The 23,048-nt window shown below is 34.9% G+C and overlaps 4 protein-coding genes across 7 annotated transcripts in view; 3 read left to right on the plus strand and 1 right to left on the minus strand.

Moving 5' to 3' along the window:
* The window catches only part of LOC121238549 (CCR4-NOT transcription complex subunit 1-like), a 37,359-nt gene extending 35,562 nt beyond the window's left edge, over positions 1-1,797 (plus strand). For all 3 annotated transcript variants that reach the window (XM_041135463.1, XM_041135464.1, XM_041135465.1), the window contains exons 49-51: positions 281-517; positions 1,203-1,304; positions 1,419-1,797. In XM_041135463.1, the coding sequence (XP_040991397.1) occupies positions 281-517; positions 1,203-1,304; positions 1,419-1,568 (489 nt within the window). In that variant the 3' untranslated portion in view covers positions 1,569-1,797. The remainder of the gene's footprint in view (positions 1-280; positions 518-1,202; positions 1,305-1,418) is intronic.
* Positions 1,798-2,177: 380 nt separating this feature from the next.
* Positions 2,178-3,785, minus strand: LOC121238556 (protein transport protein Sec61 subunit beta-like). The gene is made up of 2 exons (XM_041135476.1): positions 3,623-3,785; positions 2,178-2,593 (listed from the first exon to the last, which is right to left on the minus strand). Exon 2 carries the CDS (start codon positions 2,589-2,591, stop codon positions 2,343-2,345), a length of 249 nt encoding a protein of 82 aa, XP_040991410.1. The 5' UTR covers positions 2,592-2,593; positions 3,623-3,785; the 3' UTR covers positions 2,178-2,342.
* A 2,723-nt stretch (positions 3,786-6,508) lies between these two features.
* Positions 6,509-11,242, plus strand: LOC121238557 (transcription factor UNE10). Of its 2 annotated transcripts, none has more exons than XM_041135477.1 (6): positions 6,509-6,820; positions 6,928-7,666; positions 7,878-7,976; positions 8,278-8,343; positions 9,811-10,194; positions 10,710-11,242. In XM_041135477.1, exons 1-6 carry the CDS (start codon positions 6,612-6,614, stop codon positions 10,806-10,808), a joined length of 1,596 nt encoding a protein of 531 aa, XP_040991411.1. In that variant the 5' UTR covers positions 6,509-6,611; the 3' UTR covers positions 10,809-11,242. The 2 variants fall into 2 exon arrangements, with proteins under 2 accessions (XP_040991411.1, XP_040991412.1); XM_041135478.1 differs by having other exon boundaries at positions 9,838-10,194.
* A 9,367-nt stretch (positions 11,243-20,609) lies between these two features.
* Positions 20,610-22,129, plus strand: LOC121238559 (cyclin-U2-2-like). Its single transcript, XM_041135480.1, has 2 exons — positions 20,610-21,443; positions 21,578-22,129. The coding sequence occupies exons 1-2, from the start codon at positions 21,037-21,039 to the stop codon at positions 21,840-21,842; spliced, it is 672 nt and encodes a 223-aa protein (XP_040991414.1). The 5' UTR covers positions 20,610-21,036; the 3' UTR covers positions 21,843-22,129.
* The last annotated feature ends 919 nt before the right edge of the window (positions 22,130-23,048 follow it).

Raw genomic sequence — 23,048 nt, forward strand, 5'->3', positions numbered from 1 at the left:
TCTTTACTTGTTTAAAGTTGTCCCAAGTGGTTTTTATGTGTATTCTTGACCTTTGGTCAGCCACCAATGCATTAATACAATCATTGTTTTTCTTCCTCCATTTTTTTTTTTTTGGGGGGGGGGGGAGAATCCCATTATTTTCTTGTCTAGTTGAAAGCTATAAATTTGGAACGTGTTTTTGCTCCAGAGAGGTCATATCAATTTGAAACTAAAATGATGATTTGAAATTATCTCTGTTACTCCCTCTGCTTTAAATCTTTGATGCTTTATTTTTCTACAGGCCATCCAGCAGTTGCAGCCGAAAACTCCTCATTCTCAGTCCACATCCAACACCGTTCCATTGGCTGTGTTCTTGGTTGGTGCTGCCTTGGACATCTTCCAGGCACTAATAGCGGACTTAGATACCGAAGGGCGCTATCTGTTTCTCAATGCAGTTGCTAACCAATTGCGATATCCAAATACCCATACACATTATTTCTCCTTCATCCTTCTTTACTTGTTTGCAGAATCAAACCAGGTACATAAGTGTTCGATTTTTAATATTATTTTATATTGTGGGTGGTTGTTTGAATTTCGTTACTGATGTTGAAGATGGCAGTATGTGCTTACTGGTTGTTCCTTGGGCATACGAATAGAGAAGTGCTAGATCCACAAAGATCTGACAAAAGTAAACTCACAAACTGATAATGTTTGATGTGATACGTCAGAGTTATTTTGCAGTAAAAAGAATTTTACAATCTGATGAACAAGCAGCCATGAGTTTACTTTTTTTTGTGGACGAAACATTTCTCATATGAAAAAGTTGTTCCTGCAGTATTTGAGTCTCGGATCCAAGTATTCTTGCTACAACTAATATCAGGTTTACATGTAAACTAGTTCATGGCCTTTTACGAAATGGACTGGTCCTTTAAAGTATTTCAACACCTGCCACAACACTGTTCTGTCCTGAAGAGAAGAAACTAAATCGTGACCCTTTTATTACAAAACTAGAATTCTCAATTCTTTGGGGCTTGTGTTATTTATATATGGGTTTTCATGGTAAGGTTATTCCATTGTAGGATCCCGGGCTTTTTCATTGTTTCAAAAAGGAGCCTCTAAATTATTCGTTTCCAAGATTTCTGCTGTAAATTATATCCTCACAACTGATTTTAGCATATGATGGTTGGTTCTAAAACTGCTTAATTTCCTTTTGTTGTGGGCAGGAAATTATCCAGGAGCAAATTACAAGAGTGTTGTTAGAACGCCTGATTGTTAATCGACCTCATCCATGGGGTCTTCTGATTACTTTCATAGAGTTAATTAAGGTGACGCATATGTTTTTTCTTTTTAATTTTTATTTTAAATTCTCAATTGCGCAGTATGCCTTTCCACTTGTAGTCGAAATTTATTTTTCTAAGTTGGTCGTTTTAATTTTTCAGAACCCTAGATACAATTTTTGGAACCGAACCTTCATAAGGTGTGCTCCCGAGATTGAAAAGCTTTTTGAATCAGTCTCAAGATCCTGTGGAGGACCAAAATCCGTGGATGAAAGTATGGTTTCTGGTTGGGCGTCCGACAACGCCCACTGATTCTTTAGAAGTGATTTGGGATATCATTATCACGTCAGGACTGTAAAACAACTAAATCCATTTTTTTTTGTTAAGAGTTAAAAATTCCTACAATTGTATAAAAATGTATAGTTCTAGATTTTGAGATCTCTAGCTTACGAATATGGTTTCACATCTTTGTTTCTTTGATTGCTTGAAATACTCGAGAGATGTAAATGGTACATTTTTGGTTTTATTGATTGGAGCAAAAGCACCACTCACTCTTTAGCTGCTGACAATATTTTAATATACCAATGTTAATAAAGAAGCTTTAGGTATTCATTGATATCTATTTTCCTCCCTTAAAAATCTGCTTTCTCATGGAACATGAACAGTAATGCCCGTAGAGGGCGTTGGTAAGTTCTGATGTGATTGGTCTACTGCTTGACATCTTTTAAGCAATTTTTCATTTTCAATTTGAACCATTGTTTTATTAATCATATTAGCATAACCTGACTATAGTAATAATGTGATTCGAACCAACAGAAACAATTCTTTCCAATGAGTATATCCTCATTTTGAGAAACAAGCAAAATCTTTAAGTAACATGTTCCCCACGTGTTAAGAGAAGAAAAAAGTAACAGAAACGTAAGCAGCATTAACCTCTCCCTCAATAATTAACCGAAACGGATACAAGTACTGTTCCAATCATTAAAAAAGTTGACAAATTTGAAGTCTACTTATTCATTCGAAACCCAGAATTCAGCATATTGAATTTAGTATATCCTGTCATCAGAGTCCTTCACCAGTGTCCTTCTACGCCTCTCTACGCACAAAGTACAACTTACCCATGACATGAAGAATAGCAACGAAGGCTATGAAGCCAATGCTCATGACAAGAACGACATTTGGAGAGATCTTGAGACCTGGGGCATCATCTGTGTAAAACTGGAGCATGGTCCCGGCTGCTCCTCCAGATGCCCCGCTACTTGTTGTCCTCCTCCTGCGCATGCTTGCAGTAGCTGCTGCACTGCCCCTCGGTGGAGCTGGTCCACCTAAAGCCATTTCTGCAGCAACCATTCAAAAAAATTTTGAGAACTTCATTATCACACTAAAGAGCAACACTAGATACTTGATTATTTTATCGTATCAATGGGCAATCAAGCATGAACATAAATGAAATTTGTTTAATATTCGTTTGCAGTTCTTTCTGCGGTTACAGTTCGTTCTTAAAATTACAAGTATTTTAGTTGTAAAATTGGTGCATCAAGGAATCCTGGAGATTTCAAACCTAAGGAGGCAAATGATCGTATTCAAACTAGTCAAAGACTCAACTCCACGCATGCAGAACAGATTTCGCAACAGAAGGCTTTTTCTCATTTTCAATTTCTTTCTTTTCTTGTGTTTTTGTTTTTTTAAAAGAAGAAAGAAAGAAAAGACTGACCAACAAAGCGAATGTTCCACAAAAATAAAACTAAAAAGCATGCTTGATGAGAAACCAGGAAAATAATACCATCCAGAACACAGATTCCCTTGAAAATTGAGAAAAATAAACCTCGATATCTAAGGGTTAAAAACAATTTTTTCTTAACCACAATAAACCTCGCAAATGGATCTCAAACATCAACAGCTCAAGCATTCATTCATAAATATATCTACAAAAATCACGCTACTGAAAGAAAGATGACGCCAACCAATGAATTTTGAACGCAAAAGGAGATGAATAACACGGTTTAAACGATTTCCCGTAGGTTGAAAAAACGATTTGCCAAACAATTGAAAGAAAAAATGGACTTTGTCAAGCTTCGCATGAATTCTACACAGAAAAAGGAACAAATGTAAAGCGAACTAAAATACATAAAACATTCATAAATTGCTAATTGTAACCCTAAGTCAGGAGAATCCCATCAGGAATATCGGATCCGAAAAGAGAATCGACGAACAGTTGAAACAAAACAAAAAATCCTAAATTCAAGATTGCATGCAGTAGATCTAGAACCGTATGGACATAATATATTGGATAGCCGAAGATGATAAAGTTGTACATGCATGAGATTCAAAGGAAATTCTAGAGAGCGAGAGGGAGAGGAACACGCCTGAGTCGAGTCGGCGTTTCGGGGCTCGCCCGCCTTCGTAGATCTGAGGACGTCTTTGTGTTTTTGACTGCGTCTGCTTAGAATGAATAAGTTCCAATTATGTTCTTCCAAGTCGACCTATTTATATTTTATATAGAGAAAAACAGGGGGTTTCCGACACGTCGTTTGAGAACAATCCATGTGGTTGACTGCCACGCTTTTGTACCACGCCTACACAACCAATGGGTTTATGCCATGTCGGATTTATACAATCTGAGATTATTTGTGAAGATCCGCACAAAGAAAATAATCAAAAAATTTCGTCCCATATATTTTTTACAATTTAGAAAGAGAGAAAAATAGGAGAGAGACGTTATTAAGTGTGTCATACAATTTTTATTGTTGTCATGAACAGCATTATTACTGCAAAATTTATATGATATATCTCTCTCTAAATTATAAAAAATACTCGAGATAAAAAATTCTAAGCACGTCCTCGATATTATAATATTCTATTATTATTTTTAATTGTAATATTGGTGTCAAGTTAATCACACTTCTAAAATGATAAAATGGACATTCTGTCTATTTCTTTAAGTTTGTGTAAAAGGTTGGTTTGAATCAATTTGTTAGATCTTACAATACTATATTACATATAAAATAGTATAATAGTAGACCATACTCTTTTTCAAAGTGAATGTGCAGTGCTTGTACACTCTACGACTATATGTAGCATTATTCTAGATGTAAAGCCAAATGAGCTCTCTTATGATATCAATTCTGACCTAATTATATCATTAATTTCATCTCTCTCAATAGCATAATAGTAAATCCTACCTTTTTTTTAAGCGAATGCGTGGTGTTTGTACACTTTAAGACTATATATAACATTATTCTAGACGCAAAGCCAAATGCGCTCCCTTATGATATCAACTCTGACCTAATTATATCATTAATTTTAATCTCTCTGTCTCTCTCATTTTTCTTAGCATTGTTTCTTTCTGCCTCTTATTTGCAAACGGGGGTTGATCTTTTGTTCATAGCAAACCAAATGGAGAAAGACTGCAAATCCAGGACGAATGGACTAGAAAGTTTTAAGGCCCAGATAACTCAATGTGCAAGCCAGTTAAGCCCGTGATGGCATACACGATGATAATATACTGCCCGGCTTTTATGTGGGTTGGACTAGCCTACAAAGAAAAATTCTAGATATTATACTACCATCTTACTTTCATTCCATTAAATATGATGTGACATATTTATTATTATTAAATAATAATTTACAGCGTGATTCTTTATCATCTAATAATGATGAATGTGTCATATACTATTTAGTATGAGAAAAATAGGATAAGAGTGTAGTGTATAATATTACTCGCCAACAAATTTACCCTCCGTTTGTGCTGATAAGTGAATACCAAAGAAATCCGAATAATATATATGTTTTTGGATAGGAATCTCCTTGAAAGATGAAACATAATGAGACCTGATTTTAAAAATTTACTTAACAGCAAGTAATTATATTTATGGAGCATGACGATCTCAATTAAGCGGATGTTTGAACCGAACTCGATCAATTACAAGTCATGATCTTGCGAAATTGGCATAGTAAATTGATTATCAAATTAGTTTTTTCATAATATAATTGTAAATGTGTATAATCATATAATTTATACATATAATATATGAATTTCCTAAGTTATTTATGCTTACAAAATAAAGTAGTCCGATCAAATACTTGGGTCATGAACTTAACTGATCAATAAAACCCGTTGAATAAATTATGTTGTATTACTGATTATTTATATGCATCGTATTAAAGAGATTTAACCATCTTATATATAGTTAAATCACCTTTTGAATGACATGAACACGTGGATTTGTTCATGCTTTGACCATTTGGCCGCGTCGGTTGAAAGTAGTTGGTTTCCAAACTTTTACGACGTTATGTATAGCTGATCTCGAGTTGATTGAAAATATTGAGTTTCTGCGATTACATGTAAAGTGATATCATATGTCAAGTGTCGAGATGTTTGATTAATTATATGTTTTAGATCATGCGGTCTGAGAAGATGTTGTGGAGATCATATTATGTGTTAATTATTTTATATAAAACAAGGAGATATTTATTTTGTTTTTTGTTTTAAAAAATAAATGAAAACTTTGAATTGCTTTAAAAAGGAAATATTTATTTTGGGTAATTTTTAGATTCACTTCTTTGGGCAAAAAAAAAAAAAAAAAAAAAAAAAAATTTCTTTTTATACAAACCTGCAAATTTCTTTAGGATATAATATGTATGATCCCTGCAGCTGGACGTCCATGGAATTGGAAGCTCTGATATGAAAAGAACCCTAGCAACTAGTTTGACAAAGTTGATTCTTTTCTTTCTTTTGAGGAAAGAATTTTTTCAACTTAAAAGGAAAAAAAAACAAACAGAAAGCTAGATTTTCTAAGACTTATCCAAAATGAAAGTTAGGTGCTCTTTCAATTGTGAATTGAAATGAGATGAGTAAATTAAAAATTAAATAAAATATTATTATTATTTTAAAAAATTATTTATTATTTTTTATATAAAAATTTTAAAAAATTATAATGATAAAATGGAATAAGATTAAACATTTATTATGACTAGATATTAGTTAGCGGCTTCACAACTCTGCATTAAGGTTTTGTTTGATATATAAACATATCTCAACTCATCATTATAATTTTTTAAAATTTTAAAATAATAATAATATTAAAAAATAATATTCTAATAATATTTTATCATCTCAATTCAAATATCCAAATCCAACCTTTCTCTTTATCTATAAAAGTTTCGTAAATAAACTGTATGCCTATATATAATATTTATGTGTATGTATATGTCATATATATATATATATATATATATAAATTGCGGTCAAAGTCTTTCCATTTGAGACCTAAACTTCACCCTCTCCCTCTCACTCCCCATAAATAACAAAACGTTTTTCTGCATTCTGAACAAACTCTCTCCTCTCCCAAACACATGAAACCAAGTTTAAAGACTAAAAATAAGCAAAAGAAATACATACCCTTTCCTCCTTGTACCCCAACGCAGCCATTACTACCAGCAACACCTCCTCCTCCCAAAATGAGCCAGTGCGTTCCCAGCTGGGATTTCGATGATAATCGTAATCCCAACCCGGCCAGGCTATCACTTCGTTCTCACTCCAATTCCACTCCTGATAGCACTATGTAATCTCTCTCTCTCTCTCTCGATATACATATACACTGACACAGGTATATGCTCGTTTTTCATGATTGTTTGATGAGTACTTTGTCAATCTGATACGTATATGCAGGTTAGACTATGAAGTAGCGGAGCTGACATGGGAGAACGGCCAGCTAGCCATGCACGGCTTAGGTCCGCCACGGGTGCCCGCCAAACCCACCGTCGCCACCACCACCACCAATACCAATCCCCCTGCTTCCAAGTACACCACCTGGGAAAAGCCACGCGCTAGCGGCACCTTGGAGTCCATTGTTAACCAGGCCACTGCTTTGCCAGCCATGCGCAAAGCAGTCCCTTTCGATGGCAGCGACGACTTGGTCCCCTGGTTCGATCATCACCACCACCGCGTTGCTTTGGCTGCTGCCGCCACCGCCTCTGCCACCATGACTATGGACGCTTTGGTGCCCTCCTCCAACCGCACCTCCGAGGTCGAACAGGCTACCCAGGGCCGCGTGGTGGACCCACTCGCCACCTGCGTGGTCGGATGCTCCACTCACGTAGGGTCCTGCAGCGGGGCTGCAGCCACCACACAGGACAAAGACAACGACGTCCTCTTCACGGGGAAACGAGCCGGGGAGGCGCGTGTCACCGCCGACTGGAGCAGCAGAGACCAAAGCTGCACTGGAAGCGCCACGTGTGGGATGGATAGTCATCAGATGACTATTGAAACGTGTGAGAGGGACCGGGGTTTGGGTTTCACTTCCACGTCGCTTGGGTCAGCAGAACACACCAGCTCTCACGGCAAGCCTTTCACAAAGACCACCACCACCGCCGATGACCACGACTCTGTTTGCCACAGCTCACCGCCGGTAGGCAGTCACTGCTTGTCGCTGGGTATTTTACTTCTGGTTAAAACAAACCCTTTTTTGGAGATTCATAAATTAATAAATTAAAACAAAACCTTTTTTGGAGATTCCATACAATACTAATGTATTTTTTTCGTTGAATTTCATCTTTTAATCCTTATTTATATGTTTATTTACTTGTCTGTTGTTGTTCGTGGTGTACAAATTTCTGAAGAGGGAGGCAGGTGATCAGGACAAAAAGAAGGGTACTGGGAAATCCTCTGTTTCAACTAAAAGAAGTAGGGCTGCTGCAATTCATAACCAATCTGAACGTGTGAGCCTCCAAAATCCCTCAATCACTCTCACTCACACACACAAACACACACACAGATGCAGATAAGCTATTAATTATGCTTTTGCTTTTATAGGAAAGGTAGCTTTGCTTTTCAGTTCTAGGACAGTGATATGATTGGGTTTCATTAGAAAACTAAATAAAAGATTGATTATTTAATCCCAAAATCCTAGTCCCAAACCTCAGGCTCAGATGGGAAGGACTATAGTCAAATGATGATGTAGAATAGAATAGAGAGTAAGATTGTATTGAATTTAGAATATTTTATTGGTGTCTGTTTCAGAAAAGGAGAGATAAAATAAATCAAAGGATGAAGACCCTGCAGAAGCTGGTCCCCAATTCGAGTAAGGTATGCAGTTCCTTTTTTTGACCTTTTCTTTGTGACCTTTATAGCTTTAATATTTTTTCTCAGCACTTCTATTATTATTTATTTATGGCTAAGCGTTTGCATCTCGGCTTTTTTTTTTTTTGGAAAGTTTTTCTGTCTTCTATTGATTTGGGGGGAGTTAATATGTATTCTATTCTAATTCTTATACGATATTCAAATATTGAGTTAAAAAAAAAAAAAAAAGGAATCTGGCTGTAATTTACTCCCCCAGACTCCAGTTGAAGTCTTCCATTTATTATCTTGTGTCTGACTACTGGGGCGCATAATAATTATGAGAAATGATTTTCTGGAGATGGTACCCATGATGATTGATGAATATTTTCCTGGCGTTTCATTTATTGAAAGAATTACTTTTCATAGTTGTTGTACAAAAATCGTAGCTCTGCGGGTTGTTAATTCCTTCTCTCTTCTTTGGGTAAAGTCATTAAATCAACCATTTTGGAAAATACCAAAAAAAAAAAAAAAAACATAGCATGGCTGGGAGTATGTCCCAGATCCTTTGTAAGAATCTTGGAACACACAAATCTCTCTCTCTCTCTCTCCATTTATTAAAATCTTGTCATTTTTATCTTCCTCAAATGTATGGTGAGAGGATGAACAAGCCCCAAAGATTTCAATTGAAAGATGACAGTGGGTGGAATAGATGTGGTCCAAATGGCTGTGGATGTTTTGGCACCAGCCCGATCCTAGTCCACACATCTATTGCTATGGGGGGACAAGATGACAGAAAGTTGTTAGGTATGGAGACAACGACCTGCTTCTCACATAAATCCCTTCCATAGGTAGGGCCTCATTATATTTGTCTGAAACCAGTCGTTTCCATGTTATTAATCTCTGTTTTCTGATAACTAGCACAGGGGAAGTAACTTCTTTGTGTGGAGAGCGAGAGAGATGTGACTTTTAATGGGGCACCACATGTTTAAAGTAACCCAAGTAGTAAAATATGTCCTGTGCCGACTCTTTCAACTTGCAAGCTAGCCTGGGGTTAATTGGACAGAGGCGCAGCCATATTGGTGTCAGTTTTGCTTTCTCTTTTACAGCTAACTTCTAAGAAGTCGTCCTCTAATGTACTTTTGGCAGCTGGGTGACAAGGTTAAGTACATAAAAGCATGAAAAGAAAAACAAAAAGTTTATTACTTTTACTAGCTACAAGCAATTTACTTGTTACGAGACTCATCATCGTTATAAAAAAGTATATTGTTTTATGCTACTTGAGCTAAAAAGCTTCTACTTAATAATGAGACATTAAGTGTGTCGATAACGACTTTTTCAAAGCAAGTTGTGCCAAGTATTCTCCACTGTTCAATCTTAACAGTGCAACAAATGTGCAGATTCACTTTTAACTTCATTCCAAGTCACGATCTTGATGACACTAGCTAATAGATTAGATTGAATTAAAGCGCATACATTGATTGGCATTCATTCTAGGTATCTATTTCTTGCATTATTGCACAGACTGACAAGGCTTCAATGCTGGACGAAGTGATTGAATATCTAAAGCAATTGCAAGCTCAAGTTCAGATGATGAGCAGAATGAATATGCACCCGATGATGTTACCAATGACCATGCAACAACTTCCGATGTCCATGATGGCTCCTATGGGCATGGGGATGGGTATGGGAATCGGAATTGGCATGGGCATGGACATGAACACCATCAACCGCTCCAACATGGCAGGCATTTCTCCTGTTCTTCACCCTACTGCCTTCATGCCTATCACTTCCTGGGATGGCTCCAGTGACCGAATTCAAGCCACTTCAGGGGCTGTAATGCCAGACCCCTTGTCCACATTCCTCGCATGCCAACCTCAGGTAAACTTTCCAGATTTTTTTGACATTTCAGCTTATTCGAGTCATTGATTTTGGAGAGCTTTTTTATATCCCACTTCTTTGATTTTCTTGTACTGATGAGAAAACCCTGGTTTGTTTTGTTCAAGTTCGAGGACCTCGCCTGTTTCTAATTGAAATTGTGTCGTTAGACTTATGCTACGTGTCTCCTACCTCCAATTAAGTTGGAACTGGGAGTTATTGGTATGCAACATGTCTCATATCTCTAATTGTTGGATGTCCCATATCATATGCCCCGGTACTTTCCTTGGTCAGTAGTTGTGCACTTATTGCCATCGGGTCATTGTATGACTCAAATCATATTCAATCTGGCATAAATATCAGTGTTTACTTTGTTTAGAACGTCTTCATTCTACTGATCGAATCAGTAACAATCAGTTAAGTACTATTTCTTTTTTGTTTTTTTAGTACAATAATCTAATGATCTTTGAGACGGTAAATAATTAATATGTGGTGATTAATACAAAAATTAATTGCAGCCAATGACCATGGATGCTTACAGCAGGATGGCTGCCATGTACCAGCAGCAGCAGCAGCAGCATCAACATCAACCTCTACCTTCTAGTTCTAAGAGCTAAAGCTTTCTTCTGTTGGGGTCTCGTTCCTTGCAGAGCTTAGCTAGAGAGCAAAACCACAAATTGGGTGCATGCAGTTGCTGCAAAGATTGTGGAGGGGAGCTTAGGATTCCTTAAGAGTCCCTACTCAAATTCTAGAGTCTAGTGAGAAGAGATCATGGATATATGAAGCGTATTCCGTAACAATTATTGTTGTTAGCCATGCATGTATCCTAATTTGGACGACATCAAATGCTCAAAGGATTCACATTATATGTCTTTCTCACAGGCCACTTCAAGTCCTACAATTCGAATAGAAGTTTTAGAAGATCTTGATCTTGTGAAGGGATGTATTTAAATATCGCGAGTGATAGTGTATTTTAGCTCTAAGAGATGAGCGAATAGCTAAAAAAGTACTGTTGCCTTTTTGGGTAATCAATTTGTGGATAACTGATGCATTTCGTGTACAATAATATTCTTTCTTATTTTCATCCAACTGATTTCCATTCGGGATAACGCATCGATCTGTATTTTTTAATGAACAATGTATCTTCATTTTAATTGTTTTGATAGACACCAGCTTTGTACTGCTTGCATCCACATTCTTTTCTGCCCAAGTTAATATAACATTCTTTTTTCTTTTGGAAAAATGATCTAATTAATGTATGCACGCGGGAAATCTTTTAAAGGTTCGATTTGTCATATAAAAAGCATCCAAAGGTATGCGAGGGTCTCTCGTATTAAACCATTGTCATGTAAATCTAATTAGGGTTTACTATATATTGTATTAAACTGTTGTACGGCCACTGCAGTATATCTTTTATTATTATAACGCTCCAATATATGGAAAATCTAAATCATATAGCCTATACTCCAAATTAAAGGACTAGCCAATGAAATTGGAGCCCAATTGAAATTTTATAAAGAGTAAAAACTTCTCATTTTCAAATAATATAGGATCTCATATACCACCTATCATTATCCTTATCATATCAGGTATCATAATTATCATTTGAATAAAATTATCTGTAGCTCCGTGGATATAGGCACGTTGTCAAACTACGTAAACTTTGCGTCGTGGGTGATTAATTCTACTTTTAATTATCAGCTTAGCATTCCTAACAACAGCTTTAACTTACACATATATAAATAATGATATTCTCATGCAGGAAGCTTCTGATCAGTCACTTCAAAGGATCTCATTATTCTAAATATATATGTTGGGAGTTGGTAGGGTGACTATTAAATGTGCACAATAGTACAAATGAGTTATTCATTTATTTATTTTTTAAATTATTTTTTAAACATCTTTAACCATTAAGAAAAAAAATTTACTAATAGTTACTTTCTTAATTATTAAAAAAAAATGGGCACATTTGATGGGCATATTTGATAGTCATATTATCATTTTACTTGTTTTAATTACTACTACTATTTTCTCCCAAGTCATTAGCTTTCAGAATTATAGTTATATATAGTCGCCAAATTACTTGCAATCCCATTTACATGATGTTCACTTCTTGCAGTAAAAAGACTGATTTTCAATAGCGATTAGTCCAAAAGTGAATGTTGAATTGATCAATACTCTCCTGTCCCACAAATTTCTCATATACATCCTAAAGACGACATCTAACATGTAATGTTTGCTTAAAGATGAACATATAAATGATTGGATACTGATTTTTCAACTATATACATTAATGAGGGGTTGGCATAGACACTTGTCAAGAGGGTTCCACATGATGATATATATATTGTCATCATACTACTCGACGAATGACTTTAGGCTTCTACACTGAACATCATGAAATCCCTTAAAATCATTATAAATTGTAAGAAATATTTCCTTCAAGTAAATGTGGAATTAATCCTATTTACAATTTTCTGTGTACTCATTACGAGTATTACAATCTCTCCCATAATTATCCAAAGTCTTCATTAAGCCATTCTTTTATATGTATAGAACGAGTACTGAACCTTACAATATTTTTAGTTAGAGGTTAGCTCTAATACTATTTGTAATGAATTAATAAAATACTCAATTTGAATATATAATTGAGTTATGCTAGCTACTTAGTACTTGCAACAAAATGATACAGGACTTGATCGTACCACTTGCAATGGAATGGCCTGCCACTGACATCAAAGGTTTAAGGGATGAGACTGTAAAACCTTGTGTTAAATGCATGGTTGTTTGATCTGCATATATAGCCAATTTTCTTTGTTTAGGCTTTTGTGTTGGTGACCAAACACCCCCCCCCCCCCCCCCCCCCTTCGGCAACCAAAAAAAAAAAAAAGAAGAGTAAATAAATAAAAAAAAAATCCATGCATTAAGGATTTTCTGCAGAATCACTACAAACTCCACAGTTTAATACATCTTAAAGATAATTCATTATCTTAGTTTGTCAATGCACTAAAGATCAAGTAGGATCAATAATTGAGTTCTACTTTTACCGTTTCTCTTTTTCTGTTCTCCTTTTTCCCAGTATTTCTTTTTGCTTTTCTGCAATGGGACCCTCGTATACATGACAACTAGCTGTAGTATCGATCAAATTGGCTTTGGCTGTTAAGTGGGAACGTCGACGTGATGGCTACGTACCCACTTGCTTTGTGATATGATCGATATATAAATGTCATGAACAAGAGGAGATAGGGAAGTGCATATATGATTGCAAAGGAAAGAAACGCTTGGACTCCAAAATCACCACACGCTTTTATGTTGAAATCTAGGCTCTTTCTTTGCTCAACTCTTTTGTTTGAACTTTTGAGCTTATCACATGCAGTAATCTTAAACAGGGTCTTGTTTTTTTGTCAGATGTTCATTGGATCGGATTGATTGTTTGGAGAATCATAAACCAACAAATTTGCTCATCAGCAATACATCCGAGTCGCTGCTCCTAGCTAGTTTAGAAAGCGGTGAACGTGTGTACACAGGTTATATACTATATAAATCTTTGTCCTGGGAATATGGGATTGAGGAAAAGTTCCTGTCTTTGTCCTCTTCTCCTATTGCCAGCACCACTTGCTAACTGGGGAAGACTCCAATTACTTGACATGTCAATTACAGATGAGATCGATACGGGTGTATAGATGATAAGGGTACAAAAGTAGCTTTACTTTTAACCTACCATGTCAAACTACGTCAATTTTAAATAAATGCGCATTTATCTAAAATTTTGAAAACTAACGCGTTAGAATGATAATGCATACTAAACTTATTTTTGTGACCAATATCTTGCCTCACTTCATACCAATACAAGGAAAAATAAATTTATTGCGGTGTCAATTTTATTGTACATGTGTACATGAACTGGAACGCGAATGCATGCCCTGGTTCCCACTTCCGTAATCGCGTCTTACGTATCCTCCTTGGATCGCCTTTTTGATCCTTCACCGATTCCTTCTAATCCTCTCAGTTTCCTTTTGTAACGTTTATCCATTTATAAAAGTGTAAAAAAACGAATAGAAATGATCCCACTCATCATTTTCATTGCTATTTGTGTGAAAGGGATATGTAAGAGTATTGTCGACTACAAACAAAAAGAGTAGAATAATTGAACTGACACCAAAATATATATCAAGATCCCCTATTTCGTTTTCTGGGATGATTATCTGTTTCCTAAACTATCTCTATACCTTTAGAGAGGAATATGCCTTTGCCAGCCCATATGGGTGGCGTCAATTCTAAAGGAAGCTTTTTTTTTTTTTCAATTTTTTTAAAGAAAATTAGGTCCAATATATATATGCAGCAAGAGTAATCATATGTACATAACATATTTTCATAATACATCGCACAACAATGTTGTAAGATGAGAATATTTTTATAAAATGATTTTATTTTTGTAAAATATTTTACAAAAATATTCCTAATTTACAACATATATATAGTTCTGTAAAATATTGTGAAAAATATTATATAAATCAAGAGCAATTATCAAGCTGATCTTATCATTCTTTTTTTTTTTTTTTTTTTTGTCATAAGGCCTGGAAAGGCCTTGGATGCAACTCTGCGATAAGCACGCGAGGCAGTAGATATTGACATGCGTTAAACAATCGCCACAAAGCCAGATTTTGGTATTTATTAGGCGATAATGACCTTATTCAACAGAGAGTTGGACCACCAATTAAGCTGGCAATGCAGAGCCTTTGGACCATGCATTGATTGATCTTTATTCAGTTGGTCCATTCCTTTCGAAAACAAAACATCTAAAGGAATCCACAGTTTTGAGTCTGATCTGTTTGGCTTGAAGATACCTAGGATGTCCTACTACCATATTACTGATTTATTTTATTTTTTATTTTTTATTTTTTATTTTTATAATTACAGACTTTGAGGATTGATTTGAGTTTCTTCCATTCTGAATCTACGACACGTACATAATTAGAAATATTGATAGCGATTTAATAATCAGTTTTTGTTTTCTTAGAAAAGTGTTGACTTCACCTCTTTCTCGATCAACCTAATTTTTAGTACAATTACGTGCTATCATGATAGACAACTTGAGTTCCCATCATGTGTTGGACAGTTGGACTCATATTTTCTTTTTTTTTTTTTTTTCAAATTTTAAAAGAAGAAAAAGAAAAAGAAAAAGAAAAAGAAAAGGGGTATAAGGGGGCAATTGGAGGTGGTCTCCCTACTTAGGTAGGACTATAGTAATATTCTATTTGCCAAGAACCAGACAAGATGATCTTATAGTCTCAGACGAATATATATTGGGTTCAAACCATATAAGAGTAGCCCAGTGACTATTGAGTTACCACTTTTGACGGTGTGTCGGATGCCCTCTTTTAGAGAAAGTCCGGTCTACTATTAAGAGTGAGTGTTAGGATAAAAATTAAAAGATTAAGATGTTGTTTTAATAGTGAGTTAAGATGAAATGAGATGTTTTAGATGAGTTAAATAAAATAATATTAGAATAATATTTTTTAATATTAATATTATTTTGAGATTTGAAAAAATTAAATTGTTTATTATATTTTGTGTAAAAATTTAAAAAAGTTGTAATAAACGGGACCTAAACCTATCAATTTGACCCCTAATCTTTGCAAGCACACTATTGAAGATGAATATTACAATGTTTGAGAAAAGGACTAATTACGTTAATTCTAGCAGTTTAAGTTCTTTTAACTTAGAAAAGAAACGAGCGTGTATCAAGGGGATCGACTTTTTTATTGGGTAAATCTAACTATCGACTGTTCAATGAAATTGATTGGAAAGCACAGAACAACTTGCATATTGGCTTACTAATGATGATTAGTGGCCGTGAAAAGTCCAAACTAATTTTAAATATTATCTTTTTATCTTTTAAGAGAAGGAATTAAAAAAATGATTTATTTTTCCTCACCAGAAGAATATTTGTTTTGTTTTGGTTCTTTAAGGTTGTTTATGGTGAAACAAAAAGGAGCTGACAATACCCACCCATTTTACACCATTGGATCCTTGGATTTTTGTGTTTTGGGTCATAGATCTTGGACTTAAAACTTACAAGGTCCAATGGAATTGAGTTTTGACTTTTGAGTTCAAGTTTCTAATGGGCTATTTTATCAAGCCTTTAGTTTATGGGGCAAACAATTGACCTGTCAGGTCCAATGCTTTCGTGGTGCAACACGTGTACTCCCCGTTTTGTAATTAAAAAACTACAATGAAGTGAGAACTTAAAGGCATTATTTTGATAAGCAGTTTGTCTCATTTAAAACTTTCAAATTTTAAAATTAAAATAATATTAAAAAATTATATTTTAATAAAATTTTATTACTATTTATAAACTATCTCACTATTATTTATAAATTTTTCATCTCATTTAACTATCTAAACGAGAAAAGTTTCCTAAATTTTTGTGTTTAACCACATAATATATATATATATATATATATATATATATATATAATATCATGTACATGATTGAATTCTTTGCTTCCCATAACCTTGCTTTAAATGTTTACCACTCGAAATCTTAAATTATAATAAGATCATATTCTTTTGTTATTATATGTTAAAATATTCATTAAAGGATTAATGAAATAATTGATGATAAAACAAGCACGATGTCATAATTTTGGTTCTCAGTTTGAATCCCGATTTTTCTTAATATTATTTATTTCTTTTTAAAAAAGAATACTCCTGTGTGCTATTCTTATAAGTTAAGATCAGCAATGTTAAAATATTTACTTCTTTCTCACAAGTTTACGTTTTGGTCACAATCGTTAATTCAAGAGCATTGAAAAACATGACCCTAGTTACCAAGAGGAAGCGAAATGCAATAATTAATGCAATCTAATTAAGGAGGACCAAATTAGAGGAACCAAGAGAAAGTGAAATGCAATAGCAATATAATCAATGATAAGACCTGTAATCCGAGTGTTTATCTGGGTTCCAATTCGGGTATCCGAGTACATCCCGACCGGGACCTGGGTTCCAAATCCAGGCTGGGTTGGTCCAGGTCATACTTGGGCCGAAATTCGGGTGAATTCGGACTTTTGAAACCCAAAAATCTAGGTTCTGAGTTGTACCCGGCTTTATTTATTTATTTTTAGTAAAAACCTTTATTTGAGACTCAAACAATGAGCGTTCTGTTATTTTGCCACTGCAAACTGTGTCTACTTCGTTAAAATCATGACGAATAAAACTCATGCATGTGTTTTGACAAAAATTCAATAGACGAAAGAACATCTTATTAAATTGTGCGCTAGTTTGGTTGGAACTTGGAACACTTCCATTATATACAAAAGCTTAAAGTAATTCTAGTATATTTGCATAGGAGAAAGTAGGAGATCGCTGATGATCCAGATGTTTTAAGATTATAGATTTCGTGCCACTCGCGTCACAACATCTTGGTCTATGCTGGGAAGGTCACAAGTTCATTGAACTGCATCCATAGAGTGTGTGTTTTGATGGAAATCCAGGTTTCGGGTTGTACTCGGGTTATCTTTTATCTCTTTCTCTACAAGATAGATACATGTAAAAGAAAATTGTGACAATGCTAAGCATAGATTTTAGTAGGGAAATATATGCATTACAATTATCATGGAAACATGAATATTATTCGAATGGAAATTGATGGTTTTATATATAAAAATTACAGCACCTCAAAATGGTCTTAAAATTAATGACAATACATCAAAATAATGTCAAGAAATGCACCCAAAGAGTCCTAGCTAGCTAAAGGGCAGTCATAGAAAAGATGCATATAAGATTCATCCAAAATAGTCCATTATGAAATTGGGATTGAGGAATTCAATGAAGAAGTAGCAAATCAGAAAACTAGCAATAACTTTGCTAATATATGAATTTGAATTGGTAAATTCATTGTGAAATTCAAAGTCAATAATTCAGCATAACGAATATAAAAGTACTTACTCTAGATTTTTTTCAGCATGAATGAGAATAGAGACTTACAGTAGCCTCTGTTAAAGATAAAGCTAGATGATCATCTAATAAAATATTAAAAATTGAGTTAGATATATAATAAACCGAGATAGATAGATATTAAAAAAATATTTCAAGTTTCAAACTTATCTTCAAGGTCCATAAACTGTACGTATTCTTCCAACTCTCAGATGAACCATATATGCTATATTAGAAATTTTCCCTTCTAATTAGCGCAAATACACATCCAACAAATTGTACAATCTTAGGTTAGAGGTTATTGCCCATATCCATTTTTTTATATATATATATCTAAATTCAACATCATCTTTAAAAACTGATGCCTCAAGCTCTCATGTCATTAAAATCTGTGTAAATTCAGTTTATTTACAGATTCATATATATATGTACTCATGAAAGATATGGAGGTCCATAAATCAAAACAAGCAAAGCCAAACCCATAAATCTAATGGAGGTCCAATACTCTATTCGACAACAAACAAAAGATATACAAAACAACACAAATCTAAAAGAAAAAGCAGAGGCAACCCATAAGCCACGGAAACCAACACTCATTAACTCCGATTATCAACCAATATGGAATTTATAAATAACCCAAACCATTATCAACCAATTGATTATCCTATCTATTCCTCACGCACAAAATCATAGTTATAGCCTTATAGGGAGGGAGGGAGGGGGAGAGAGAGAGAGAGAGAGTATCCAAACAAGTGAACCACGCTTTAGAGAGAAAGGCTGACGACGATGGAGATGCGGCGATGGAGATGCGGCGACGGCAATGGGATCACAATTCACGAGGTCACGATGATGGAGGCAGAGACTTAAGATTTTTTAATTTTCTTTAGCTGTAGCGTAATGAGAGAGAGAAAGAGAGAGAGAGAGTCGGGGAGAGGGGGAAGTGTATAACCGGTATCAAAATGGTTTTTTTTTAATAAAAAGACCCGGGTTTCAAACTTGTACTCGGACCGGGTTGGTCCGGGCCGAAATCAGAAACTGGAACTCGGTTTTTCGGGTTTCGAATTGGGTCGGGATTTTCTTAGCCCGGATGAACAGTGCTAATCCCAATACCAATTTTGTTTAAACAAGTATTCATTTAGTGCCCATGTAATTGGCCTAATGAACTCTTTACCGTAGTAAACTTACTATGAGCAAGAGGAAATTAAACGTATTCATGCTAAACTTGCACATGAACCCTTCCTTTTTTTCAGTTCGTATTTTTCTAGATCCCTTTTTTTTTGCTATTATTATTCTAAATATATCTTCTCCTTGATCTTTCTTTTTTTTTTTTTTTTTCCCTTCTAATTCAGTGTCGGTGGCTAGTACTGATGCCTGTGGCATAGAACAAATAGAAACAAAAACTCAATCATTGTAATGAAGATTTGGAGCTGCCCACACCTTGAGTGGATATGATTCGTGGACCTATGTATTGCTTTTAAATAAATTGATTTATGTATATATTTAATTTTGGTGCATGAGATTTTTCTTGCGGTACAAAATTGGCGTTTGCTAAGCAGTCTCTGCTCACCGACTCATATATATCGTCTTTCGGCCCATGCTTCTATTGAGAAGCTTCGTTCACCCGCACGCTGCAGTATAAAAGGATGAAATCATGTATATATATTAATTTGAAAATCATAAATGTTTTATATTTTATATATGTTTTCCTTTGTTGTCACAATTCCTATCAATTCATATAATTTAATTATTATAATTTTTTTAAATTTTCATATAAAATAAAATAAATAATTCAACTTTTTTAAATTTTACAATAAAAATAATATTAAAAAATATATATTTTAATAATATTTTATTCAAATTTTAATTTTAATCTCAACTGATTTTATCTGTAAAAACAAACGAGGTTATTGACTTTGAGATTACGTCACATTTTTTTTTAATTATGCCTGCACAAACGGATTAATATAAGTAATTATACCTGATTTATTTTTTCAGTTCGTTAAGATATGACCATAGAATTACAAATACAATGTACTCAATGTTACAAATTAACTGAACTTTGGCAAAAGTAGAAAAATGCATAACTACAAACGCCAAACATCAAAATCGAGAATAGTTATACTCAGTGTGTCTTACAGAAGTACGTATTCCTCAATGAACATGCCAAAGTTGTGGACAGTGATGTAAAAGACATGGAATCTCGAACCCATACAGAGCTGAGAATTAAATGGCCAAAAGCGAAAGGACATGCAGAGATGGGAAACTTCAGTATGCGCAAGTTGGATTTCAAGATTTTAATGATTTTGGGGGCAGTCAGTCGAGTGCCTGCACGTGTATTGGCCACCAGATGTAGTACTACGGGTCTCACCCCTGAGGTACATGACACACACATCTCGATGCTGAAGTCAATCTTTAAATGCCCTCTAGTTTTGAGGGCCCTCAAAGACCTACCCAATGACCTCCCAGCTGTGTATGGATTCTCTCTTCCCTCCCCCCTTCAACCCACTGTCGGCGAGAGAGAGAGAGAGAGAGAGAGGGGGTACTCTTTGGTATTATACAATGAAGGAAGCTTAGATGGTTTGTTGTACCCAGCCTTTACAAATAGGAGGCACACGCATCTCTACAAATAGTATGATATTATCTTAGCTTCCACCCACCTTCCAAATGGCTCAAAACAATGCTTCTCACTCCCTCGCACCAAACCGTTTCTCCCCCAAGGCCACTTGTATATAAACCTCTCTAAAAACCTTCACCTCAATTGCAGAACCCCTCACTCTCTCTCTCTCTCTCTCTCTCTCTCTCTCTCTGTGACTATTAACACATTCTTCCTCATTCAAGGTGATCCTCCAGTTAAAACTTCTTCAATCACAATAACAAATCACTCTTTCTATATCATTAGAGTTGAATATGGACCCATCTACTCTCGCAATATCTCCAAGAAAGCTTAGATCCGATGTGTACTCCTATTCCTACCAAGATGACTCGAACACGCCATTGGTGATCAATGTTCTTGCCTCTCTCATCGAGAGAAGTATGGCTAGGAATGAAAGGATTGCCAAAAATTGCAAATGGGCTTTATCTAAAGGCACTAGAACCCGAGTTTTTGATTGCCACGAGACGCCGGACATGACGATTCAGTCATATCTAGAGAGAATTTTCCGATACACTCGAGCCGGGCCATCGATTTATGTTGTTGCATATGTCTATATTGATCGGTTTTGCCAGAGCAATCCTGGATTTCGGATCAGTGCCAGAAATGTCCACAGCTTTCTCATCACAACCATTATGGTGGCTTCTAAGTATGTGGAGGACATGTGAGTATTTTCTACCCAACTTTTTCTTTATTGGAACTTTAATGTTGAGGATCCGTCCAAAAGCTTTAGGCCATCCATTTAATAGCATATGTTACCTTTTAATCTAATCTCTAGTCTTCGATCTTTTTTAACAGGAATTACCGAAATTCATACTTTGCTCGAGTTGGGGGATTAATGACCGAAGAATTGAACAAATTGGAGCTTGAGTTTCTGTTCCTGATGGGTTTCAAATTGCATGTGAATGTAAGTGTGTTCGAGAGCTATTGTTGTCACTTAGAGAGAGAAGTCAGCATTGGAGGAGGGTACCAGATAGAGAGGACTTTAAGATGCGCTGAAGAAATCAAAGCAAGGCAAAGAGAAGAAAGAGGGTTTAATCAGATTGCTCGCCTTATGTTATAGAGTACTTGAAAGAGGAGTTTTTTTATTTTATTGATTTGGCAATTTTTACCCACCATCGGGAATTGTCGAAGGATTTACACGAGGAAGTCGACAAAACAGATGAAATTGATGCGCAATTTTAGAGATTTCTTGACAAGGGAAATCTAGCGGCCACTTTCTTGTACTTTCATATAAAGTTGTGTATATATATATATATATATATATATGTATGATATTTTGCCATAAGTTACATGAGCTCCCATGAAACCTTGATATAAAGAAGAATGTCAGCGGTTCCGATTGGAAAATACGGATTATTCTTTTTGTTCGTAGCGGCTTGCATGCACGCGAACCCATGATTTTAGCAGTGCAGTAAAAGTGTAAAGCTGTAAAATCACTATTTGTCTTAAAATTGTTGAAAATAAGTAGATTTTATTATTTATTATATATATTAACACTCATTCTCACATGAAGATCAGACTCTTTCTCAATATATAGATAGTACAATAGGTAGAATATTTAATTAAATAAGATAAAATATAGAGTTAATATTCGAATTCAAGACTTCTGCTGTGATACCATATGAAATCACCACTTATCTTAAAAATTTAAAATAATGAGAAGAAGTAGATTTTATTATTTATTTTATATATAAACAAAAACGTACGTACACGGCCATATAATAGTTTCCGATCAGTAAAATCTGAACATCGAATATTATTTGAGTCATGTCAAAATCTAGTAGGTGAGGTGTGACAATCCATTGATGTTGTGGACAACGATACGCACTTCATCTGCTTTTCTATCTGAATTTTGAATACCAATTAAGTTGATAGCTAGGAGAGATGTCGTAATAATTTTGATTCTTCTCTATCAAAAATGTTGAAGGGCCAGCCTAAAATGCATAAAGATCTAAGTTGAAAATTACAACTAAAATTTTATAATTTTTTTGGAACTTTTGGGAATAGCATTTCAATCGAAATAGTCCCTATATGATTAGGTGCTGAAAGATACATAATAAAAGAGAAAGGGGGTCCACTTGGACAGCATACAATTGCAAGAAGTGAGAGTCTTTGATCAAAATACGCTTAACTTGTACGAATCAGTAAAGAATTAATATATATATATATATATATATATATATATATATATATATAGTAATTAACAGATTACAATGTTGCATAGGATCTAGAATTGTAGATCATAATGTAGTACCAGCAGAAGACA

The sequence above is a fragment of the Juglans microcarpa x Juglans regia genome, chromosome 7D (genome assembly GCF_004785595.1).
Source record: "Juglans microcarpa x Juglans regia isolate MS1-56 chromosome 7D, Jm3101_v1.0, whole genome shotgun sequence".
NCBI lineage: Eukaryota > Viridiplantae > Streptophyta > Magnoliopsida > Fagales > Juglandaceae > Juglans > Juglans microcarpa x Juglans regia.